Genomic DNA, 24,821 nt, shown 5'->3' on the forward strand with positions numbered 1-24,821 from the left:
AGAGCAGCTTTGTTGGCATTGTGGGGTTCTAGACCTGCCATCCTGCTGTTCCCATCTCTGTTTAGATGATTGGCCAGGGGTCCCATTATTGTCCACTTGTCACTGACAGACTGAGGAGAAAGTCTGATTTGCCAGGACCTATCAGGCCCCAGCTTGGCCTGCTCATGAATTAGCTGGTGGCAGTCCTGCTATTTAGGAATAATCTCTGCCAGCTACAATGAGGGGTGGAGGCAGCAGGGCTTCATTCTGTCAGCCCCTCCTGGGTGAATTAGCTGGAGTAAAGCAACTGGGACTGATCCAGCTAGACTACTCTGAAGGCAGGAAGGAAAGCAGCTCACTAAGACCCCTTCCAGCCTATTCAGAGGTAAAACAGAAAGCTGAGTTTCTAGAGACTGATGTTTAAAGATGGATGGTAAAAGATGCATCTTTAAGGGATTGCCTTTTTGGATTAAAATAATGGCATAGAACAGAGGTCAGCAGTGAGCAGAAGCTGGAAAGCTTATAAAAAGTAATGAGAAACTGAGCGGGTGAACAGCCCTATTACACATTCAATACAGGGGTCAGAATAGGCAGCAAGCACTTCCACCCACACTAACTCCAAAATTTCCAAGTCTGAAAGCATCATAGAATTCCTTCCTTCTTTTTACAAAACAGAGAAGTGTCCAACTGAATCCAAGTGCTATGAAGAAAAGAGAAATTGAGGCTTTAGAAAGAAAAAAAAGAAAATAGCAAGAATTTCTTACTAAGAACCAGATTCCAAACTGGCTCAGGAGGCGTTGATCATGCTTGTCATCATCTTTATTATCAAAGTCTGTGTTGTCCAAGGAGTGATGGGAAGAAGAGAGGCCCATCTGTCTCCTGCGGTTGAGTTCATACTCCCTCTGCTCAGCATGGAACTCTGCTTCTTTCAGCAAGCTATAAAACAAGTTTGTGGTCAGTGAGTATAGTTTTCCTGCACGGGATGCAGGTAGATGACCAACGATAATTAGAGGTTAAAGCACCTGATGTCCTCATTTTCCTGAGCACATTAATGAAATAAGATCAAGTCCTAGGATTCAAGGCTGAATTATTCCATGAGGACAACTCTCACAGTTGATCTGCTATAGCAGCAGGAATTCAGTGTTCCTGCTTTGAACTTATCCTGGTGAAACTAGGATCAATTTGCAGGCAATATTTACATGAAGGTCTGATCCTACTTTATATATTGACACTTTATAAACTGCCATATTACCTGATCACAGCTTCCACGGTACACACCAGTTCCTCTGCCCCGCATTCCCGGGTATTGATAGGGGGTGGGGAGGTCTGATAAAGATGGGTTTCTGCTGCTGCCCCAACTTCACTGCTGTGATGGTTCGAATGGCATCTTTTGCAATAGCGTACTGGCCTGTTGCCATGGCGGCCACAGCAGCCTGCTGAGAAGCATGTGACAACAGCCCTTCTGACATGTGAGCTGCAGTTCTAGAAAACAACAACAACAAAAAAAGTATTAGGCCACAGGTATCAGGAAAAAGAATCAAAAACAGTGATGAGAATCAGCACGGGGGAAATGGTTCAAGTGTTGGCTGTTTCCAAATTCACTACAGCTATGTATAAACTCCTGATGCCAACTGTCACTGAACTTCAAGGAAGATGAGCTCAGGCCTATCATTGGGCCTGGACTTAAATGTCATGGCTGCTCTTCTTTTAGAATGGACCAAACCAACACTTCAGTCAAACTCCACTTTTTGGCTTGAGCCCTGAAAAAATCTTGCTTCTCCCCACCCCCCAACAAATGTATTCATGGATACATTGTGAAAACTTGGAATAGTTTAAAAAAAAAAAAAGGCAACAAAACAGTAATGGAATGACATTACACACAACACCAAATCATGCCTCATCACACAAATGACTACTTAATCTTACCTTCTTCTGACATATAGCAGAAATTTCAGCTGTAAGGGGAAGGCATACAAAACATCAACACAGAATGATGATCCTTCTGTTTTACTATGGCAACCACAGAGAAATGGAATTGTTACAAGGAAATGTCCAAGGCTAAACTTGTGTTTCCAGATATTAATAAGATCTCTAAGCTTCTTTGATTGCATGAGGTAGGATGCTGTATACTCAAGGCCTACTGGCTATTTCTRTGCTGAAATGAAAGAACAGCCTTGGGGTAGTAATAAGTGCAGTGTGCTCCACATACCATCCACCTTCTGCTTATGCTTCTGCCTCACAGACAGGCTTGTAACAGTAAGCCTCTTGGGATGCTAATATGATTGGCACGCTGGGGGAGACACTGCTCAGATGGGTTCACACTGCCAGTGAAAGTTTGTAGGATGGAAGATTGGTGAGTTTCGATTAACAATGTAGATATGGACTACAGATAGAATGGCTATAACTCCACACAGAAATGTTTGCAGATTTAATCGGTAGGTAATATCTATTCAGTCTGTTGTCCCTGCAACATCTAATTCAGTAAACATGGGTGCCTGAACAAAGAGAAGTACTTTTCTAAGTAAAGGAAACATTCCAAAATCTACATTAGATTTCAGTTAAAAGGAGACAGCAAGAAAAAAATCTCCAGTACTCAAGAATTTTCAGTTTGAAGAAAAAAGACAGGGACTATCTTTGTTTGGTCCATGCCAGAGTATTTTAGAGAACATGCAACTGTCCTTGTAAAGGCAAGGAATTCCAAATAGTCTAGCAACAAGCTTTGTCTGTATTTTAGTGGTTAACTGCAATATCAGGTTCTCTGATAGCCAATGAACCATGACTGGACCAATGACTGTACAATTCAAAAATATTTTATACCCCGTTTTTGATAACCTTTGCAGCCTTGTGTTGTTAGGATAGATTTTCAGAAGCTTTAGGAGTTTTAGAATCAGAGCCCCGTTTCCGGAAGAACTAGCCCCTTTTTGGACACCTGTGCTGGGCACAAATACTTTGAAAAAATCTGGCACCAGTTGTGAACGTTTGATGATTTGAAAATCTGTCCAAYTGTCTCTCTTTCCTCACATATGAAGAGTTGCATAGTATTACTTAATTCAGGTAGAGGACTAGCTAGTTAGTTAATTTTTTTATAGAACTTTACAGACATTAGTCAGCCTTAAGTACAAGCTACTCTAAAATCCTACAATATTCCTTTAAAATATAGTGCAGCATTTCAAATGATACAGTATGCAAAAATATCAATAAACATCAGGCTGTACAATTATGATTAGTCTGTACCTATCCTTAAAATATCTCTTACCCTGCGGCAGAAGAACATCAATCAACCATTCACTGTGATCCCTAAACAAACAAACAAAAAAATTGTGTATCTAATTAGCTTGCCAATACTTTATTTATATATGCATTTATTTTTGCACAGAGGGAAGTTATCTAACTTAATGTGGTAGGATTGACATTATTCTGAAACAGCTTTTCTACAAACATAATTTTATAAACTGTATGCTGCTTTACATTACCTGTCTTTGTTGTGTCCTGCTTATTGCAAATTACCACTATATTGGTGTTGGTCCATCATGTTCAAGGCTTTCAAAAAATTACTTCTAAGGCTTTAATTTAGCAAATGAAAATGCTGTGGGCTCTGCAAGTCTGAGAGCTAAAAAAATTATAGTGAAGAGTGACAGACGAACATGGAAAAAAATTTTTTACCAGTACCATTTTCTGTGAGTCTCCTTAAAAGCTATGCTTCTAGCAAATTAAATTTCTTTTTCTGAAGCTTTAAATCAACAATAACTTAATAACCAAGGTGACTTCTACGAGATGTAATTGCTTTTCCTACAGCTGGTGTGATACAAGGGTGTCTGTTAAACCAGGGCCAAAAAACTATGTGTAGCTTCTGAACTAACTGCAACCTTGTGCATTTGAATTAATGATTGGAAGTCCCTTTGAGAATTACTAGATCTTGTAAATTTATGCATACAAAATAAGCAGTATAAAAAATTAGGTTAATTCATCTCAGGATGTATTCCTTTCAGGTATTAGACAAGTCTGGACCAGTTTCAATTCTTTACTCTGCTGCTTCACAGTACCCACTAGAGAATATTCTGAAGTACAGAAAAGTAATGAAGTCTCTGTAAAAGAACTTTCACTGTAATGCCTTGCTTTTAATGACTACTGAGGGATGACGAGAGAAAACATTTTATGAGCAAAAGGTTGTACATTAATGAGGTTCCCCTAACGTAGTCAGTGCATCCCACAGTATCAATTCATTCAGAAAATTCATATCATTCATTCAGCCTTTAAAACTCTCTACTGTCCAAGCTAATGCTGATCTTGTGGGGTCAGTTTCCATAACCCTTATTCAGGYGGGGTGGCAGTTTGGTCCATACATTTCAATAGGGTTATCTATATAAATTATATACTAAGTCATACTGAAAAAAGCATAACATTCTTCTGCAGCAGACTGTTTCAAACTGTGGAGTTTAACAGATTATAACCATCTCTTAGTTTACCTACCCTGCAATTCTCTGGCTGCATTCTTCACAAAGATACAGGGGAGGTGGTTTATCACCCAAGGCCACAGACAAGGAAGGGTCAATGCACATCTGAAACACAGAGGAAGAAAAGAATTAATGCATCTGTCTGTGGAAGTTCACTGAGACAGTGTTCAACACATTAATGCTATAAAATACTGTATTGCTTTGGTACACAACTTTGGTAATTGTTGAGAATATTTAGTATTCCAGAAGATGGCACTCAGCACCTGGCAGCACAGGATCTCAAATTATTTCTATCGAAGAGAATTATATAGCTAAGAATGAGAACCTGAATTACAAGTATATTCTATGTACACATTCACATTTACTTACATTCCACAGTCACTATCGGTTTAGTGGGTTTTTTCCCCTCCAAAAAGACAATCACTTAGAGGATTCATTGCTTAGAACTGGGTAAGATAAAAGTCTAGATTTCTCTACCTCAGTAACGTCTCTTTTAGCAAAATCTAATTTTTGTCATTATGGTTATTAGCTATACAGCACAATTTTGGTGACAATATGAGAGTTATGGACCTTCAGCAGCATAGGCTGCTATTTTCCAAACTCAGAAAGAATGCTCTTTCTCTTGCATTAGCTTTTATTTTTCTATGCATTAGCTGATTACATAACAATATGAACATACGCATTCGGTTAAGTGCTTTGTATTGTTTAAGGGAAAGCTGAACAGCAGTATGCATACACAACATCTTCACTTCTGTCTATTAACCATTTAAATTTTTTCTTAGTCCAGCCAAGTGCAAGATCTTACTTGTAAAGACAAATGGCTCATTTGATGTTTCTCATCTTTGTTAACCAGATTTACATTAATCTATCCAAGAGACAACAGGCTGCATTTGATCTGCTACCACACAGACAAGACTGGTTCTGTCATACAAAATTAAGCTAAGAGATCACTCAAAATACTTGAAATATTTCATCTATAAAGCTTGGACCTGTAAGATTCATTGGCATTTTGCTCTCCTTAGTGATTAGCCTGAATCCAGCGATCTTTAGAACATGAAGCAACACCTTCCAGCTTTTTTCCTATGGAGTCTAAAGGGGATCATGGAGAACGGTTGGAGTGGAAGGAGGTGATCCCCTGTGGGACCTGTGAGATCTAGTGTCACCATCATCCCCCAGCAGAAAAAGCTCACTGAAGAACTAATGTAATTATGTTAGTATTTGAATGATGCCAGGAACACTGGTCAGGTCTACGTATCTACCTAATACAGATCTAATAAAACTAATTAGTACTCCTAACAGTAGTATGCTCTGGACTTGGGATGCTATTCCTGCCTCTGCCACTGGACCACTCTATGATCCTGGGCAAACCATTTTACTTTTTGTTATCTTGTGTGAAAACAGGGAAGATATCATTTACTTCCTTTAAAGGGGGCTATAAAAGAGGCAAGTAAAGCTCTGTTGCTCTTTGCTATAGGGTCCACTCCAAGCAAAGGATCACAGTCAGAGTTAATGTGGTTTTCTTCAATTTAAAGAACCGTATGACCTCATTCGGATACCAATGTGTACAGGTACCTCTGTAACTGACATAAAATTTTGTGTATATAGTATCCTCTACAATCACACACACACACACAGAGAAATATGTTCAGGAAAATATTTATATTGATTAGCTAGAATCCAGCTTAGAATATTGCAAAGCGCTCTGCAACCAGCCTCACAATTAATATCAAGACTCAGCTTACAGAAGCTGGAAGAAATATTCCATCTTGCTTTAGGGGGCCAAAGAACATATTCACAAAGTTCTGGTGCCTTTAGTCTCCACACACCATGCTGTTCCCTTAGCACCTGCCCTTGGTCACCTGCACTTAAACAGGGCATATGGCTGGACTCAAATCACAGCGCCGAACTCCCACCCCACTGCTTCTAGCAGGCTGCATTTGAGCCCTGAAGAAATAGCAGTACCTTTACAGCTGGTTTGTTAATTGCATTATGACATTCAATGTGCTGGCAATGAATAGGATTCCAGGCTGCAAAACCAAAACACAGCTGATTAATAAACAGAGACAAGATATTTACATTCTTTGTAATTAGTAGTACCAACTAAGATCAACATCCCCTTGCACTAAGTGCTACACAAATATGAGAGGCGACATAACCTCACAAAGCATAATAATTATAATAAACAACCTAGATTATACATGTCTCCTGACCTGTTAGAGAATTAATTATGAAATGAATCATGAACCCAAAGAAAAGGAAAAATTAAGACACAAACACACCCTTTTTAACTCCTTCCTGCTCCCAGCAGATCCTGAATTAATTAATTACCATTCCCCTCCAGGAGCAGGATGGTAGATGTAGCTTAATACATTTAATAACATTGTTAGGCAATATGCAAACACAGCCATGAGAAAGGAAAAATAGTCCAGCCAGGGAAGGAGCCTTAGCATTGTAATGACAAGAAGTAAACAACAAAGCCATGTTCAAGTGGCATCACTTGGATGCTGTATGGAGTGCCATAAAGTCAAAGTGCCACGTGACTGCAGAAAACACAAATCTCATTCTGGGATACATTAACAGAGAATTTATATAGAGAAAAACTATTCCACTCTACTCAGGGCTGGTAAGGCTTCAGCTGGAGTATCATGTTTACTTTACAGACCTGTTTGCATGAAGAAGAGATGATGCAGAGCAGTACAAGAAGAATGATTCAAGAGAAAAAGAAAAAAAAAATCAAGAAAGATCAATCCTTCAATGGAAGGCTTTAGAACAGATCAGACAAACATCTATCAAGAATGTTCAAGGCGTACTTGAAGTTGCTCTAGGGATTATCCTAAGACCCCTTCCAATCCTTCATTTTTACAGTTTAAAAGGTGGTGTTCTAGTGCAGAAATTTTAGGAGTGAAGAAAACATATCCCAAATAACAAAAAGTATTTGAAGCACAGAGACAGGCAAGCTGGAAAAGCAACTTGCAAGCTGTAGGACAGTGTCCTCCTCCCCCTCACTGCCAACAGAAGCACAATCCCATTAGCATCAGTAGGGAGTTCGGTAGGCAAAGGACCTTGTGCCACCTGCCTACTCAGCTCCAGCTGTCTCGCTGAATTTCTCTCTCATTCTCACCCTATACTCAGCCTTGGGAACTTATCCATTAAACTGACTGCACCTGACACCACCTGACTTTTTTGACAGTAACAACCAGATAAGGAGTCTTAGCAACAGCAGCAGCAATAGCAGCTGGCACAGCAACAGCAACCAGAGTGATAATTGAAAGGAACATAAGCCAGAATCCTTGTGGAGCCGACAAAGCAGTTTTATGGACCATTTGAAATGCTGTATTTATTTCTTCTCTGTTTTTTAGTTTTGTTTTTGTTTAGTTAGTATTGGAAGTAACACAACATATTTACTGGTCATGATCACAGTTATTTTCTGTAACATTATCTTTTGAAAACACAAAGAAATGGATATTGTTTGTACTTAAGAAAATACTGACAGCAAAAAAGATTTCAAAACATATCTTACAGCTGTAAGCATCTGACATTAATACACTCTCTGTCATTTCCTGTATAATATTTATTTTGGCTTATACAAAAATAGCTACTCACCTGTGTACTGCAGTCCTCTGTACTCACTGATTGCCCCAGGGGGCTTTAAATTGGGCCAGTAGTGAAACAACATTTGTACCGCTGGAGGTTTAACTTGAGATGGGCCATAGGCTATTACATACAGCAAATCCTAAGCAAAGACAGATACAAGGTGTTTATTTTGCAAGACAAGAAAACACAATTCAATACCTACTATTTATGTTCACAAAGATACCTGAACACATAAAAATATATATTTTTACATCCACCAATCAACCTTTGTAGGCTTTTACAAGTAGCTTTTACAAATTTCAACAAGGTGTTCATAAAGAATGTAGTACAACAGGTTTCTGAGTTTGACTGGAACACCCAACAGCTACCACCACCCCCACACACATATTTTATACTGATAGACAGCAAATGAAGCCTCTGTCTAGCCACGGAGCAAAAAGGTGTGATGTGGATAAATAACTGGATCCAGATCAGATTCAGGCTAAGACAACACTCACAAAGAGTCCTCATAAAAATTCAGTCCCACTTGAACTTAGAAGATCGATGGTTATTAAATTTCTGCCAGCTGGAGCCACACCCAACTAGAGCTCTGTTGTATAAAAGGTGGAGCTGCTTCCACAAACTAAAATCAGAGGGACCTTCCCCTCTGTAACTCAGAAGGAGAATGGATAAAAAGATCACTTATGACTTCTTGGCACACAGTTAGTTCAAGTTTCAAACCACCTGGTTTTCATTACAGTCCAAATACAGTCATTTCTGCAAAGCATATATAAGCACAAACTTACTTTCCATACTTCTTGCTTATATTTCATGAGGCATTCCAATAACTGGCAGTGATACACTGAGAGAGAAAAGACAGTATAGACATAATACTGAAATGGAAACTCAAGTTACAGAAGTGGTGTCATTAGCTGATTGGTTTTCCTTTGTCAGTGCAAAGCTCTRCACTCAATTTAATTACTTTTCATTTTAAAGGGTGTGCTAATAAAAAAAAAGCTGTAAGTGGATATCTTGTCATTCATCCTGAGACAGCAATGGAAACCGCATGTAACAGTACATCATTCCCTTGTATGCCACAGGCCATAGCAGCCACTCTGTAATAAAGATGCTAGACAAATGAGCCACTAAACACTCTTCTGACTTCCCAAAACCACAGGTTCCTGTGATAGCTGGGAACTGGGAACCAAAAATAGAACATTTAATGAAAAAACTATCTTGTGTAAATAGCTTTTTAAAAAGTTTGCTGCTTTTATTTACCATTGTGATCTAAATTAGCATGATGTCATATTTCTCATGCACACAATGCAGTAGGGGTGGGGGGTTCCCCCACCATCTACCCGGCTAAATGAATACCTAAAATGGGAGATAGTTGTCTRTTGTGAAATGTGACAGGTCCCTCAGATTAAATTATGTTTGGATTTCATTGTGTAACTGCACTGATTTAACCAGGGCTGCACCACAGTAAGAGAGAACAGCATTTGTATTCAGAGATTTCTAATTACAGTTAAATTATTCATAGTTCTGTTCTGAGCCTGCAGCCAGGCAGACATTACCTGTCTTCTTTAAAAAACAGTGCCAGTTGTGAACTTGGGAGGATTTAAATTGGAGTATAAGACAATCAAACAGTTTCTGTGAGTTTCTATAGTCAAAGTTGGTGCTATTTTCTCTCAAACACTGATACTATAAATCAACACTATTTTCTGATGTCAAGCAAGAATAGTTCAGAGTCTCTAATCCTGGGCCCAATACTATTTCTTCATCACAATGAGATCTCTTATCAGCATAACAATTACTTCAAACAATACGCTTGGAAATGACAGTTTTGACTAAAATAACTTATTTTTCATCTTGCGTTGGATAGTGAGACAGATTTTCCGATCATTTTAACTTTTCAGGTGGTGGCATGAGTACTTCATGACTCATAGCTTTTGGAAAGAATGATACCATGTTGCCTGTTTATACGTACCTGGGTTTGATGTGTACTGCATTGCAATCATTAGCATCGATGATGCAGATAGATTGACATGAGCTGGAACACCTTCCCTTTTTGAGGATCCCACTTAAAAGAAAGGGAAAAAAAAAAACATTTCCTAGTGTACAGCAAGGCAAATTAGGCAAGAATATCATATAATTCTGATTCCAACTGATGCAAATAAAATTCTCAAGGTATCACGTCATTAATAAAAGAACAACCATTCTATATTGTAGGGGATGAAAGCTCTTTTCAAGTGCAAGAAGAAAGAGATGACTGAATATAATCTTGCCTCACAGAGTGCACACTTGATTTCCCAGACCTATAAGATTTCTTTCACAGAGCTTCATTAACAAAGACAGTGATCTTCTCAGGCACTCTCACTTGAGAGCCCCCAGAGTGGTCAGAACAATCTCACTCATATAGTCACATGCACCTAGGATCTGGATCTTACAAAAAGCAAGAGGAAGTAGAGCGTAAGGAAACAAGAAAAATGGAAGGCCTGCCGTTGAGGTATATGTGAAGTTTTGAGGCTGGTGGCAGCTGCTGGCTCTTGGTGTAGGGTACAGACTACTTCTCAGGGAGCATATGGCATGAGTTCAAGCTATAGTATAGCTACATACAGGAAAATCTAGTTCCCTTCTTATGTGAACTGTGTTAAGATACTGATGAACAATAATATTAAAGTGTAGCTAAGCTGCTGTGACTTTGACCTCACACATGAAGTGGCTGGAGTTCCTGCTTGTCTCCTGTTCATTGGTTACCATCAAGTAGTATACTTGGAAAAAAACAGCAGAGTATAGGCATTTATTTCCAGAACGATAACAAGGCAATATCGCTTTGAAGGCAACCTCCTACACAGAGATGTGACATGTCCTTTTCCACCCTCATTCTTCAGCACTTTCCCAAGCCTAGCTGCCAGGGCCCAGATACCAGCCATTTAGGATGCAGGTACAGAAGAGTACTACCAGTTCAGCGAGATGCTTTCATCACTCCCATCTGGCTCCTCATACCATCTCTTGCATCCTCCCTTTCAGCTTGATTCAGAGCTCAACACCGGGGAAGGAAAGGTTTGTCTCTCTCATCTGGTATTTCCCCACATGCCCCAAAATTGCTATGACTCTCTTTATTGGACTTCAGTCATTCTTTTTTGAATCTCAACCACAAAGAAGAGAAAGAAAATACCCAAGGACACCTTTATCTGCAGTTATGAGCTGCCTGAATCAATGGCAATTAAAAAGAAAAAAGAAAAAAAAGTAGGTGCAAAACAGTCCAGCATTTTGCTACACAGGTCCAAGTCCACAAACCAGAGTACTGATATAATATTTCTAAGATGCCTGAGTATACATGTGATACATATTACCTCTGATTTAATTACTGCTCCCCTGGAACCATTCTCTGCCTCATCACTACCAATCACTCAAAACAATTCCCAAATTATTATGGCAAGTTCTATTTGCATGGATTTATATTGCAAAGTACACATGCTCAGTAGCTCTAGCCTGGCATTCAAAAATGTAGCCTTCTGGGTAAAAGTGGGACATAGTACTAGAAGCCAAATTTAAAGAAAAGCAGACTGGTTTCATACAAAAATCTAACCAGAACTGTTTGAGGAAAAGGCAGTGTAACAAAGGTTGCTCTCAGTTATCTGGATGCTATCTCTGGTAACTAGGGAATAGGCTCTATTAACAAAGGATTTGGCTCAATTGGTTGTTTTGGAGAACAGTTTTAGAGATCTGAAGATACACAGGGCAGGATAAATCACCTACATCAGCTGCTCTTTAACAGATGACAGTACTGGGGGAAAAGGAGTTTAGTGCAACATTCTGTTCTTTAACACAAAGAGGATCTACTGCACATACGTATGAAAAATATTGTAGCATTTGCATATTGTTATTAGACCTTTCATCAAAGCTAACAAAGAAAACCTCACTGAAACGTCTTACAAGGGATTATTTTACATGGGTAAACTGAAGTCCAGAACAGTTAAGGGACTTTTCCAAGACCACCAAGTGGTAGAGCCAACAAATGTAGGTGACAAATTTCCACAAAATCTTATTCTTAAAACTCTGGACCATGCTTCTTTCCATGTTCTAACAGCATTTTCCATGCTCTTCAGTGACTTCAGTGTAGATCTCAGTACAAAAGTTCATGTTTTTCCATAAAGGTCTGGAATGCAAATAAGGAGAAGACATTCTCACAGAATCACAGAATAGTTGAGGTTGGATAGGACCTCTGGAGATCATTTAGTCCAATCTCTCCTGCTCAAAGCAGGGTCAACTAGAGCAGGTTGCTCAGGACTGCATCCAGAGCAGAGAAGAGTCATTCTTGTACATCCAAATCTAATTCAGACATAAAAGCTACACATCACAATTGCTCAATCATTTTAGAAGCATTCTGTCCATTGATTCTGTATTCAGGACTTCCACTGCCGTCATTGGAAGCTCTGTGAGCCTCAAAATAATGCATTTCTTAAAGAAGTTTAACACCACCCTTTAAATGAAGAAAGAAGTCRCACAGTAATACAGCATAATAAATAAATAATTAAGTCTATAGAATTATTTCCCTCAGAAAAATAGTTGCATGGAATTATTCTTGTATATACATAAGGTAAATCAATGTCCCATTACAGCTCTATGACAAATCAAACATTGACTCCTACAGTCTGATATTATTATAGCAGTGCACCATTTTCTGAGACAGAACAATACCAGAATGAGTTCTACTTACATATAGCCATAGGCAGAAAAGATGTGCTGAGATACTCTATAATATCCTTGTGTAGAAATGGAGGAAAGGTAGCTAATGTTGAAATCATTGTATAAGGTAAAGTACTCAAAATATCATCATTGAGAAAAGGAAGTAAGCATGTAGTAGTGTAAAAAATTGATTGCCCAAGATCTGTTGAATAAAATGAAATAAACACAGAATCATTACAATGAAAAAATAAAGATAACTATGTACTGTTTGGTTTACAAAACTATCATAAAATTTACATTTAAATTCAAGCTTTCTCCTCAGGTTATTTCAGAAACTTAACCACTACAGACACAACAGACAAGTGATCTGGCCCACCATTTTTAAGCCCCTTCTAAGAGGAGGGGAAACTGTTCAACAGTGCTCAGAACAGTTTGGAGGGAATATGAACACCACAGCCAATAAAATTAACTCCTCTACACAGACAGGTCTGGATTTAAGTAGAGGTATTATTAGAAATAACTAATGGAATAAGAATTTGATAAGCAGTTTGGTATTGAAAGGCCCACTTTTGCAAAAAGCATCCCAGCATAGAATATCAGATTTTGATCTTAATTATCCTTAAGAGAGCTGCAGAACACCCCCCACAGAGAGACTCCAGCCTAGAGGACTGATGCAGAAGGAAGCATCACTGTATTTTTCAGACAACTTGTGACTGAACTGCAAAACTTGTTTTCACAGTAAGCCATTRAGGCCAAATATGGCCAAGGCTTAAACGGAACTGGTATTTATCCAGAATTTCCAGACTTATTCTAATTAATTATAATATAAGCTTTGGAAGGGATACTTAAGAAAAGTGCAGCTTTGATATCTATATGGAAGGGGTAGATTATTGCATATCTGGGCACTGTGGCATCTTTATAGCCTCTTTCAAACGAGAAACTGACCTAGGGCCAACAACCCTCAGAGAAAGGTTCCAGCACCTAAGGAACGCCAGGCTGGAACCTGTATGATGGTTCTGGTGCCTCACAAAGCTGTCTCCCCGCGTGACGGCAATTTCTTTTGTTACTGACTCACTCTGCAACCTTAAGCCTTCAGCCTAGCTGTATAACTAGGATGATTTATACCTGTCTTTGTAAAGTGCTTAGAGATCTATCTATAGGTTTAACATGAGTTACAATAAGTAACCATTCCATTTCATGTTTCTTGCAAGTTTTCTGTGCAACAGCCAGATCCTTAATGCTAGAGTGTGTCTCTCTTGCTATAGATATTTACCATATTGACAACTTTGTAGAATCTGATTAGACCAAAGTTCAGGACCATCTGGTGCACCAGTTGTACTTACCCAAACAATATTGATTGTGCTGATAAAAAAAATACATTTATTTTAACTAAATGCTATGCTGAGGGAGGAATAAATAACAAGTTGTGTCATAAATTGCAATTCACTGTACACAGAACCACAGGAAATAGGAAGTGACCTCCCCTTGCCCCAAATATGAGTCAATAAAATTATTCCTGGCAGATGTTTATCTAACCTGTTCTTAAAAATCTGCAAGACTGAAAGTTTCACTCCTTCTCCAGGCAATTCATCCCAGTGCTGAACCATCTTTATCATGAAAAGGCCTTTTTTTTCAAAATTTCCTTTGCTGCAATTTAAGCTCATTACCTCTTATCCCGCGTGACTCTAAGTGACCCCAGAGAATAGTTTGTTATAGTTTATTTCTCCTTGCAGCAATCTTTATGTATTTGTATATGATTATCATGTCTCCCTTCAATCCTCTCTAAACAAACCAAGTCCTTTCAGGCTTTTCTCACTGTTCATGTTTTCTAGACCTCAAATCATTCTTGCTTCTTTTTCTTGGATTCCTCTCAAATGATCCATATCTTTCTTGAGACTAGATGGACGAATCTGAAGGTTTTACTCCAGCTGAGGCCTTGCTAAGGCTATCAGAATGAAAAAAATACCTTAGTTGTCTCTTACACAAAACTCCTATTTATATATTGCAGTATGATATTAACATATTAGTGACTTATGGTCAGCCTGTGATCCACAATAACACACAGATCTTTCTGCAGTACTGCCTTCAAGCTTGTATTCCCTGACTTCATTTCTGTATGTGATTTCTCTTGCTTAAATATAGTACATTTGTCCTAACTGAAGAAATTTTAAAAACTGAATGCAATTTGCCAACATCATTTCGAATTAGATTTCTTTCACCCAGAGGACATGCTACTACCCCATCTTGATATCTAAACCAGATGGCTTAGACCCATCTAAGTGTTCTCTCATTTCCATCAGCCAAGCAAAAAAAATAAAAATATTTAATAACACGAAACCCAGCATAGAGTCCTGTAAGATACCCACTTGGTATATCCTTCCAGCTGACATGAGCCGCTGGTAATTACTCTTGGAGTGTTTTCCTCACTCAGGTGGGGACCATATGTCCCCAGATTGCTTATTAGAATGTCAAGTAACACAGCAACAACAGCCTGACTGAGGACAAGAAAACCCCGCCAGGAGGACCATTGTGCTGCCGTAAAAGGAAATTATGTTTGTTCAATGTTATTTGTTTTTTACAAGTCTCCATTCAATGTTAATTATCATCATGTTACCTACTTAAAAAAATTGTTTTGATTATTAGCTCCACAATTTTTCCAGAAATTAAAGTTAAGTCAACAAGTCTATAATTCCCTACAAGTCCCTCTTTTCCAAGATCATACTGTCATTACCAAAGACGGCAGTCTTCTACTCAAAATACGATGCTGCCAGTTCAAAAGGAATTTAGAATTCAACAGAAGCAGCTTTCCTGCTACAGAGTTTCAGCAATTTATCAGATTAGGGCACAGTACTACCTGTACTGAACCATATAAGAACACCCCCTTATACCACGGTGACAATTAGTATTTGGCTTATACACCACAGTGAAAGCACTGGGTTCCTGATTCCCAGTATGGACAATCACAGACTAACAAGCTGCACATATGTAGAACTTGAGGAAAACAATACAAATGCAGCACAGTCACAGAAACCTTGTTATATAAGCAAATAGGGTTTTTCTGTAAGTCAGACAGAGATATTGTTATCTTTTTACCCAGGAATATTTTAAAGCCATCTCTATTACCACGGTTAGAAAGTTTTTTTCTTCAATCAAACATACATTATGTTCTGCTCAGAGATGGACCTTCACCAAAACACTCAATCTGCATATTCCTGATAGGCCAGATAATACATTTGCAAGTAGTTCATGCCTCTTTAAGGGAGCCACYCCAAAAGACCAGTCCAAAGATACCTCAGCAGATTCAAATTAAAAGTCCAGATGGTTTAGACCCATTTGTATTATTTTAGTTACATTCCACTGTATTTTAGTTACATATCACCAACATATCACTGAAAATTAGTCAACCTCAGAATTCAAACCCAAATCCACAGTTAGCAAAAAAACATGTTTTATTTAAGCAAGTCAAACCAAACACTTGGATATAAATACATCCCAGGAGATTTGAATTCCAGATCCAGGTCAGTTTAGGCCCATCTCTTCTACTGTATTTACGCATCATTCATGGATTCACAGCACTGAAGTTAAGCGTACTGGAAGGGTTCAAGGGCCTGCTTACCATGTTGACCATGTTGTAGCAAGGGAACTAGATCCAGCAGTGTCACCAGTGTCACGTAAAGTCCTTGATAGTCCAAAGATGGGTAGTCTGATAACTGAGCATCACGACTTTGCTGGCCACGTTCAGAAGGAGCATCTCGCAGGACGCTGTAAAGGAGGGAGCGAGTAACAGTAGGGTTGATGGAACTGACCTGTGGTCTTAGAGATGGGGTGAGTGGGAATGGCACAGGAAAAAGACACATGGTCATGGGCACTGTCAAATTGGAGGCATCTTGATTCTCCTTCTTCCCTGTGCGGGACAAAATGCTGTTGGGGGGACAAAGAAAAAAAAGAGACAACAAAGACACAAAGAACAGCACATTACATTGAAATGACACTATAAAACAAATAATAAAACACCAGATACATCCCACATAAGATGCAATCTCTACCAAAACCAGTGTGTCTACAAATCTAGCAACCATTCACTTTCATGCTTCAAAACAGTAGAATTAAAAATTGACATTTATGAAAATTTTCATTGCATCTCATGTGTTATCTGGTTCATAAGGAGCAAAAATATAAAAATGCATGTTTCAGTGCCCTACCCATGTTTCACAGTTAAGCAAAATTCTAGGAATTAAAAGTGTTTGCTATGAAAAAATAGCAGTGTCAAAATAGCTTGGTATTTTCCTGTGATAATATTTTGAGAGGGTTTTTTTTTCTGTGAAATCTTTTGAACCAACTGACTGAAAACATGTAAAATATAGGTGTGGCACTTGCAGAAACATGTTTTAGCAAAGAATAAACATGTGTGTTTGTTAAGATAGTCTTAAAAATCACATGTTTATTGCATCAAAATAATGTCTGTATGTATTTTATGATACTGTTTCATGACCACTCAGTCAGTATCATTTGAGATAATGAAGTTTAAACAGGCACATGGATTTAGAAATAATATAATATTTCTAAAATGTTTACTAAACTACATTTGGAAAAGCTATAAAATAATATATAGTAGATGGTCTTTAGCATATGTTTGTGAGCTAATGATAATGGTTGTTTATGTGTGTTTTTAATTTTGCCCATGTTTTGGGAGGAAACATTTTACTTTATGAATACAAACACTCTTTGGGTAAATAGTTACCTTCAAAATCTAAGGGCTAAGCAAGCAAGACCAGTTATGTAACTACAGATCAGACAGTGTGTTATCATACATTCCTGCTGCTACTTACGTTATTATTCAACAAAACTCACTATAAACTAAAGGAGATATAATTTAAAAAAATAAAAAGGATTTAGTGGGAATCAAAATAGAGGCTATATGTCAACCAGCTTGCTATGTCATTTTAAGAATGTTGTAAACATGTTATTCCAATTTTCTAAAAACAAAAAAGAAAAAATCCACCACACTACTTTAAAAATAGAAATAAATTGCTGCTTAACCAGTGTTATAGTTTAGCAATTATAGGGTTAGCTCATAATCTTCATATGTGCCTATAAAAGTATAATACACCTTTTAAATATATTAAACCACACACAATACTTTTTTTTTTTTTAAAAAAAAAACACATTTTGTACCTTTCAAGGATTGGGATTCCCCAAAGCAATTGCTGTTGGTTTAACTCTGTTCCTGAAGTCAATGTTAAAGCTTATAAGAAACAAATGAGTAGTATTAAAATTTCCTTTAAATTGACTTCTGAAAATCAGAGTTATGTCAAGAGGGAGCACTCCTGGAAATCTCAGTCCTCTTTAATAGTACAGAGATTCCTATCTTAAAACCACCTTAGCACAATTATAACTTACCTCATAAGTCAATGTAACCCACACAAGTAAGYTAAACTCATGCTAAGGTGCTTATAAGAGGAGGTGCCATTCATTTGCCATATATATAACACTTTTACAATTAGTTTTGTGCCAAATAGCTACCATCAAGCAGGCCTGACATGTCAACTTGCAATCAGAGACAGACAGACATGTTGTACATTTTAAGAAACTGTATGGTTTTTTGCTTTTTCATTTTGCCTTAAATATTTGCCATTCTTTTGTTTTCTGTTACCCAATGTCCAGTACAAGAAAAGGGATAAGACTGTCATGAAAGCGTTTATGAAGTCATATCAGAAAAGCACCTAAGATCTAGTATGACTTTAAAAAGAAATGATGAGAGGGCTGATTCCTCTTTTTCATATTAACTTTTAATTTGCTTGACTATCATTTGCCATACTTTGCAGCTTCTATTTAGAGATGTGAAGGTAGTAAATTGTATTCTATCCCTGTCTACTAACAGATACCAATTACCTATCCCTTCGCTAGCCAACACACCACTTCAAGGGCAATTACTTCCAGAAAAGATATTATGATATTAATTAATCCTTGCTTTGGAAAGTGTAAGGCAGGGATGGAGAGCTTGCACTAAAGGCTACCCTTCCTTTTAACATGGAGCTGTGGCCCATCAGATTAGAGACCCAAGCGTAGTCTTGTATCTTGATTAGGGCATTCTTCTGTTCTCCTCAGGAACAGCAATAAGACCATATCTAAATTACAGTTCCAATCTTGCCAAATTTAGAAAACTTTCAGACCTGAGCTTGTGCCTGTCCCGTATGTTATAGTGGGAATACAGGGAACAGTCAACACTCAAAATCTAGTAAGTCTCCTAAAATCAAGATACAATCTTTGCAGTTTGGTCCTGTTACTGTGGAAACCAAGTACTGAGAACCTGGAATGTCTGTAGATCGTAACTCCATGCCGAACTTGCTCCATGACATGGAAGAGAGCTAACAGGGCTTCAGGTACGAGTTTCAAAACTCGTACACCTTTGCTGCAAATCTATCTCAAAATTACTGTCTTCCAGGAAAGGTTTCCTGAAATGCCTGCAAGAGAACTGCATTTCTCCAAAGCAGCAAAGCAAATGTGACTGTTAATTAGCCACTGGGCATTTATAACTATTCCTTATGTAAAACATTTCACCTTGAGTCAAGAAACAGAGAGAGAGTTTTCTCCAAGAAAACAGGAAAGTATGAGCTCTTCTGTAAGATGTTTATTAAGTCTTAGGTCATTCCGCAAGTGAAAATACTGAAAATGAGCAGGCATGAAACTTTAATTCATGCTGTAATGTAAAAAAATGCTTTTGCCCAAAGAGAAAATTAAGGAAGAACTAAATGAATCAATGTGTTATGCATAGTGTATGGTGATTTTATGTGATGTTTGTTCATAGAAATAAAGAACTGAATTGTTTCAACCATTGCACAACTGTCCCCGCCACCCCTAAGCTTGTGATATATTGAGGCTATGTACAGAGCAAAGGAGCAAATTAAATCCCTTGTGTAATCCAACTATAGCTAGCAGAATTATACCAGATATGAATGTGATCCAAAACAGTGGGTATGTCCACTGAAAAGAACACAGTCAACATGTCCATAACATGGAAAGATAAAAAGTATAATAAACAGTAAAGGCTACACCTGTACAACCCCATCACCATATGGGATTTCTCAGACTACATACTATTCCCCCATTACTCCTTTGACTGTATATGTTCACCAAGAAATGTTTATCCTAGAAATTCAGCTGCAAAGAGAGTACAAACCAAATTGGAAAACATTTTGTAAAAGTTATTTTAAAATAGCAAGGTGAACACAAGCAACCTGTTTTGAACATCAGGTCCAAAGTCCCTGGAAGACAATGGGCATTTTTGCTATTGTTTGATGAGTATTCTCTTAGCAGCCTGAACTCATTGTACTTGTTCTTTGTTTGTAGCTGGAAAGATTATTCTCCATCATGTACTTCTACCACTGATGTTAAACCTTGTGTAATGAAGTCTCAGTGTAGGAGGCAGAAAGAAGACTTGGCATGCAGAACATTCAAAGAAATTTCTGAACATGCTCTTCAGAAAGGAAGGCTCTTGACAAGTCTATTTAGTTTTAGCGTAAATCTAGCAGAGATCTGCATACAGTGGGTGGGAGTTTCCTTCTTTCCATCTGCCACACTAAATACAGGGTATGTTTTGTTTTGCCTTTTTATCCAGTTTCTTTCTTAGTTTCAGCCAGTGTATAAACTTACAATGGTTCAACCATAGCACTCAGGCTTTGGCCCACAGTTCAAATTCCCCAATTATAAGGATTTAGAATATGGATTTGACCTTGCTGAGTATCAGAATGCAGTCCACTTAATAAATTTAGACCAAAGTCCTAGCTTGAATTTCTGGTGCCCTTCAGCTCTGAGGCTGTTCAGATCCAAGATTACAAAGGACAAAGCTGTTTGTGAACCATGTGGATGTGAGTATCAGATATTCATATCACTTCTGCCCCAAGAGGTTCAGGGTTATCAGCATCAGGTTCTGGTTCAGTCCCATTCTGAACTTGAAACAGAGAAATTCAGTTGCTCAGTTATGCAATTGTTACCCTTATTTCTGATCTGCTTTTGTAGCCATTAATTATAAAGTTTTTTCAGTAAGCCCAGAAACATCACTGCTCATAGGGTGTGAAGAATTTGTCACACATGACATGCCAGCTGTACTGCTTAGGAAGAGGAAGGCAACAGAGTGATAAAAAGGGTGCTTTCTTTAAGCAGCAGAGTCAAAATTCAACAAAATCCCAATGGACTCTTCCAAAAAGAAATGTATCTTGTTATAGCACTGAATAGCCACAGCTAAGAGACAAGGAAGTAAAATGTTCAGAATCAAATCCAATTTTCTTGCTTTAACTGCTTAAAGGCCCACAGCATTTAAGCAGAGGCTGTTTTGTTATTCAGAGCTTTAAATGTTACTTAAGTGTGTTTGTTGTGCAAATAATCCATTAAAAAATCCTGATGTGGGAACAGAGCTCATTTCAGAGGTATTTTCAATAACTCTTTGAATATTTTTTCCACTGCTGCAATGTAATGAGACAAAAATTCATTTATCACTCTTGAAAAACTCCTACAGTTGCCATAAGTTTCTTCATCATTTTAAAACGTCTAGTAAAAGCAACAAGTTTCACAATGGTTAAATGACTGTCTTGAAGTTTTCAGAAGTGAACAGCAGTTTTTAAAGTTTGCAGCAAACAGAGGTTCCACTGATAATGAGTATTTCTGTGTATGTATCTTTTATAAATTTGTATTTTTATTTTAAAAATATAAAAATATATTAAAATGTTGTACATTAAAAATTATAAATTTATTAAAATGTATAATTTATAAACAGGTTCAAGAATCTTGTTACATTCCACAGACTTTAAACAAATGTTAGAATGAACTACTGTCATTCTTCCAACTTTAAACTCTTGCTTCTTAACTTAATTATCGGAGTACGTGCACAAATATATAGGTTAATTGTATTCTGTTAATGTTTCCTCATCAAATAAGGCAAATGGCTATATTTTCAAACTAGCTTCTGACACCAGGGATGCGGTCTTTTCAGGTATATATTAAGAACTATACACAGATGTGTTGCTTTAATGGCATTTTTCTGGATATGAAAACTAGTGCTAGCCAAAATCTGGGTAGCGCCCCCCCCCCAAAAAAAAATCACATCTTCAGTTTCAAAAGCCATTTTAAAACCAGTTTGAAAATATGAATCCAATAGGTAGCACCATGGAGGAAAATGGAATCTGGGTGTCATTCTTAATGACCTTTACAGCAAGATGAGAGGTAGTAATTCCCACACTAAAGATTTTGTTATCACACGGTATTTAGTACTACCTATTATATACTATAGTACTATGTATTATCACTAAACACTGGACTAAATCAAATCCCCAGATGAGAACAATCCTGATCTGTTGTTGCCATCCAAATCCAGACCTGGATCCAAACTTGGCACTGACTCTTACGCAGAGCTGAACCAGAACCCGAACGTGGCAGCCAGCTGAACCATGCGACAGTCAGAACCTAGTTCTGCTCATCTGGCTCATCACCCTAGGATCCTGAAGCACCAGGATTGTCATAGGTACACAACTCTAAAACACTATAGATCATAACCCTTCTTCCCAAGTTCAGTATATTTGTGCACTCAGCTAAGGCTTAGGAGGGCCAAGCAAATGTGTAATCAACCAAGTTTATTTTAGAATCAGCCACTCAATAAGTAGCTCAACTGGGCTAATTGGGCAACAGCCACTGAAGATATTCATACCATTCCTTCCTTAAATTATGCTCTGACTCTTTTTCTTTGAGCATTGACCCATTAAATTTTGTAACCAAGAAAAAAGTCAATGAATCCCCCCACAATTCTTTAACTCTTTTTTTCTTCGAGAGCAGTAGTTAAAACTTACCTCAATAATGTCTGAGAAAAGTATTTCAGAGTATTTGCAATGTCAGTTCCAGAGGGCACAGGGTAAATGTTGTGGAGAACTCGGTTGTGGTATTCCTGGAGGTAGCGGATTTTGGAAGCAACTAGATAAAAGACAAAAAACAGAAATACAGAAACTTTCAATTAATTTATTGCAGGCTTTCAGGGAATCACATCTGTTCCTAGCATTTCTGAATTTTTGAAATTGAAGAATTAAACTGTCCCAAAGAGACAAGTCTCTCAATTCTTTCTATTTAGGGAAAATAAATTGAATACTCTAGTGCAAGTATGCCAAGGGCAAGGCAAGGAAGGCAGCGAATGTCTGTATCTGTTTTAGACTGACTTTGTGTTAGCAAGTCAAAAAAAAAATTGCACTTTTTCAGCGTCTCCAAGGATCTCAAGATTCATTTACAATGAATGAGCCATTGGATCACATACGGTTCACAAGAGGTAGACAAATATTTCTATAGCCAAAGCAGAGACATAAGCTAAGACAGAGAGAGCTTATGTGATTTATTTTAGGCTATGAATTTACTTTATGCGATGAAACACTGATATGAAAAGATCTGTGCTGTTTATTTAAATGTCTTTGGAAGTCTGACGAAGCAGAGAGAATGTAGTCAAGAAGCTCTACACCTTCACTGAAACTGTTTTTTTTGTTTTTTTTTTAAGAAATAACATTGTTTATCTTTTCTAATAAAGATACTTGTTCAGTGTTGGAAGAAAGTGATTATCCAACACAACTTTGGTGCTTTACACTGCCTATATGGCACAAGACACTTTCATGGAGAGATATCTGGGCACATTCTGAACTCATTTTTGCTCTGCTCAGACTAATTAATCACGCTGAGAAACAGAGTATATTGGCTCAGGCAGAGTGTTGTAGCAGCTCAGCTACAGTACCAGCTAGAACGCTCAGCACTTGTTGATAGCATTGGTCTGTGCAGACACAACCTCAAAGAAAGCAGAGTTGGCTGGGAACTCTTCATCGTGTTAAAAGTGCACCAAGACTATGTAACAGACAGTTAAAAGAGGAGATGCTTCTGAATGATTTCAGCCCCTTGAGCATATTGATTATGACACAGTCTTTACCTACGTCAAGATATACCCTTTCCCCTTGCCCAGGGCTCCTTCATTGTGGGAGATAGAGAGTGCTTCCTAAACAAGCAAGCAGTCAATACTTTGTTTTATTCCCATTGCTCAATGCCATGTATTAAAGAATGAATAATTCTTTAAGTTCTCCTCTGAATAGAAGTATACTAACTTCCAGAGGGATTTTCCTGTGCCTCTGCTGCTATATCTGAACATTTCACAAGCATTCTGGGTGTTTTCTACTTCACCGACGGGTTGAAAGAGAAGAGGTGGCATTGTCTCCATCATAAAGAACAAGACTGAAGTACAGACATCAAGAGCAAAGTGTTTACTGCTGCTGTTGGAGACTCTGACTTGAGATATTGAGAGCCTTTTTTTCCAGAATAGATAGCAATATATGGCATTTTTATGTCCAAAGTACCTAAAGGCATCTGCGAGCGCTCAGYAGTACAGCAAACTAGGCTTAACGATTTCAAGTCAATTATTCACAAAATGAGGAACACTCAGTTAATAATCAGGTGAAGAGCACCGTTTGACTTGCATGACAAGAGATCCAGTCCTCCAGCATTCAACTGCCCTTATCAAGATCATCTTTTCTCTCCTACTTCCTGCTATACTCACTGTACCCTTCCAACTTCTGCATTAAGTGAAGCTTCTACAGACAAAACCTCCTTCACGATGTTACCCTGCTTCATCACTGGGAGAAGGCCCACTGTGTGACTGAAAAGGGCTGGGGTCTGTGGGAAAATGGCAAGTGAAAAATGTAATTAGCAATGGTGTCATAATGCATATGCAAAAGCAGTAAACTAAGGATGCATAAGCAACCTTAATTATGATATTTCCTCACTTTAAGTGCTTTACTTTACAAACTTAGTATCATTTTAAGGTGACTGTAATGGATAATTAAAATAGATCACTACTATTTTTAAGGCAATTGAAAACACAAGTTTTGTCACATGGAATCACACTGTCTCGCTATGGCTATGATTAAGATGAAAGCATTTCAGGCCACCACATAGGCCTGTGTCATATGAGCTGCGCTTTTTAGTAGGTTATCCCTGTCTCTGTGGGACCAGCCATAGCTAGCTTCCCACACAATTGCTGAGACACTGGGAAAGCAACATTTGGTCATCATGGGTTTCACTCCAGGTTACAGGAAGAAGTTTATTTTAGCA

The 24,821-nt window shown here is 38.0% G+C and overlaps 1 protein-coding gene across 2 annotated transcripts in view; it reads right to left on the reverse strand.

The window, feature by feature from the left end:
* The window catches only part of UNC79 (unc-79 homolog, NALCN channel complex subunit), a 107,248-nt gene extending 84,636 nt beyond the window's left edge, over positions 1-22,612 (reverse strand). Inside the window, exons 1-12 of one of the 2 annotated variants that reach the window (XM_026079529.1) lie at positions 22,538-22,612; positions 16,315-16,619; positions 12,730-12,900; positions 9,994-10,086; positions 8,813-8,868; positions 8,037-8,166; positions 6,396-6,460; positions 4,450-4,538; positions 3,236-3,276; positions 1,906-1,934; positions 1,232-1,461; positions 744-915 (exon numbers count right to left, since the gene is read on the reverse strand). In XM_026079529.1, coding sequence (XP_025935314.1) covers positions 744-915; positions 1,232-1,461; positions 1,906-1,934; positions 3,236-3,276; positions 4,450-4,538; positions 6,396-6,460; positions 8,037-8,166; positions 8,813-8,868; positions 9,994-10,086; positions 12,730-12,900; positions 16,315-16,561 — 1,323 coding nt within the window. In that variant the 5' untranslated portion in view covers positions 16,562-16,619; positions 22,538-22,612. Of the gene's footprint in view, positions 1-743; positions 916-1,231; positions 1,462-1,905; positions 1,935-3,235; positions 3,277-4,449; positions 4,539-6,395; positions 6,461-8,036; positions 8,167-8,812; positions 8,869-9,993; positions 10,087-12,729; positions 12,901-16,314; positions 16,620-22,537 lie in introns of those variants that run through there. The other variant, XM_026079530.1, reaches the window with a different exon arrangement.
* Positions 22,613-24,821: the final 2,209 nt, after the last annotated feature.

Source organism: Apteryx rowi, unplaced genomic scaffold, assembly GCF_003343035.1.
Source record: "Apteryx rowi isolate R43461 unplaced genomic scaffold, aptRow1 scaffold_5, whole genome shotgun sequence".
In the NCBI taxonomy this organism is placed as follows: domain Eukaryota; kingdom Metazoa; phylum Chordata; class Aves; order Apterygiformes; family Apterygidae; genus Apteryx; species Apteryx rowi.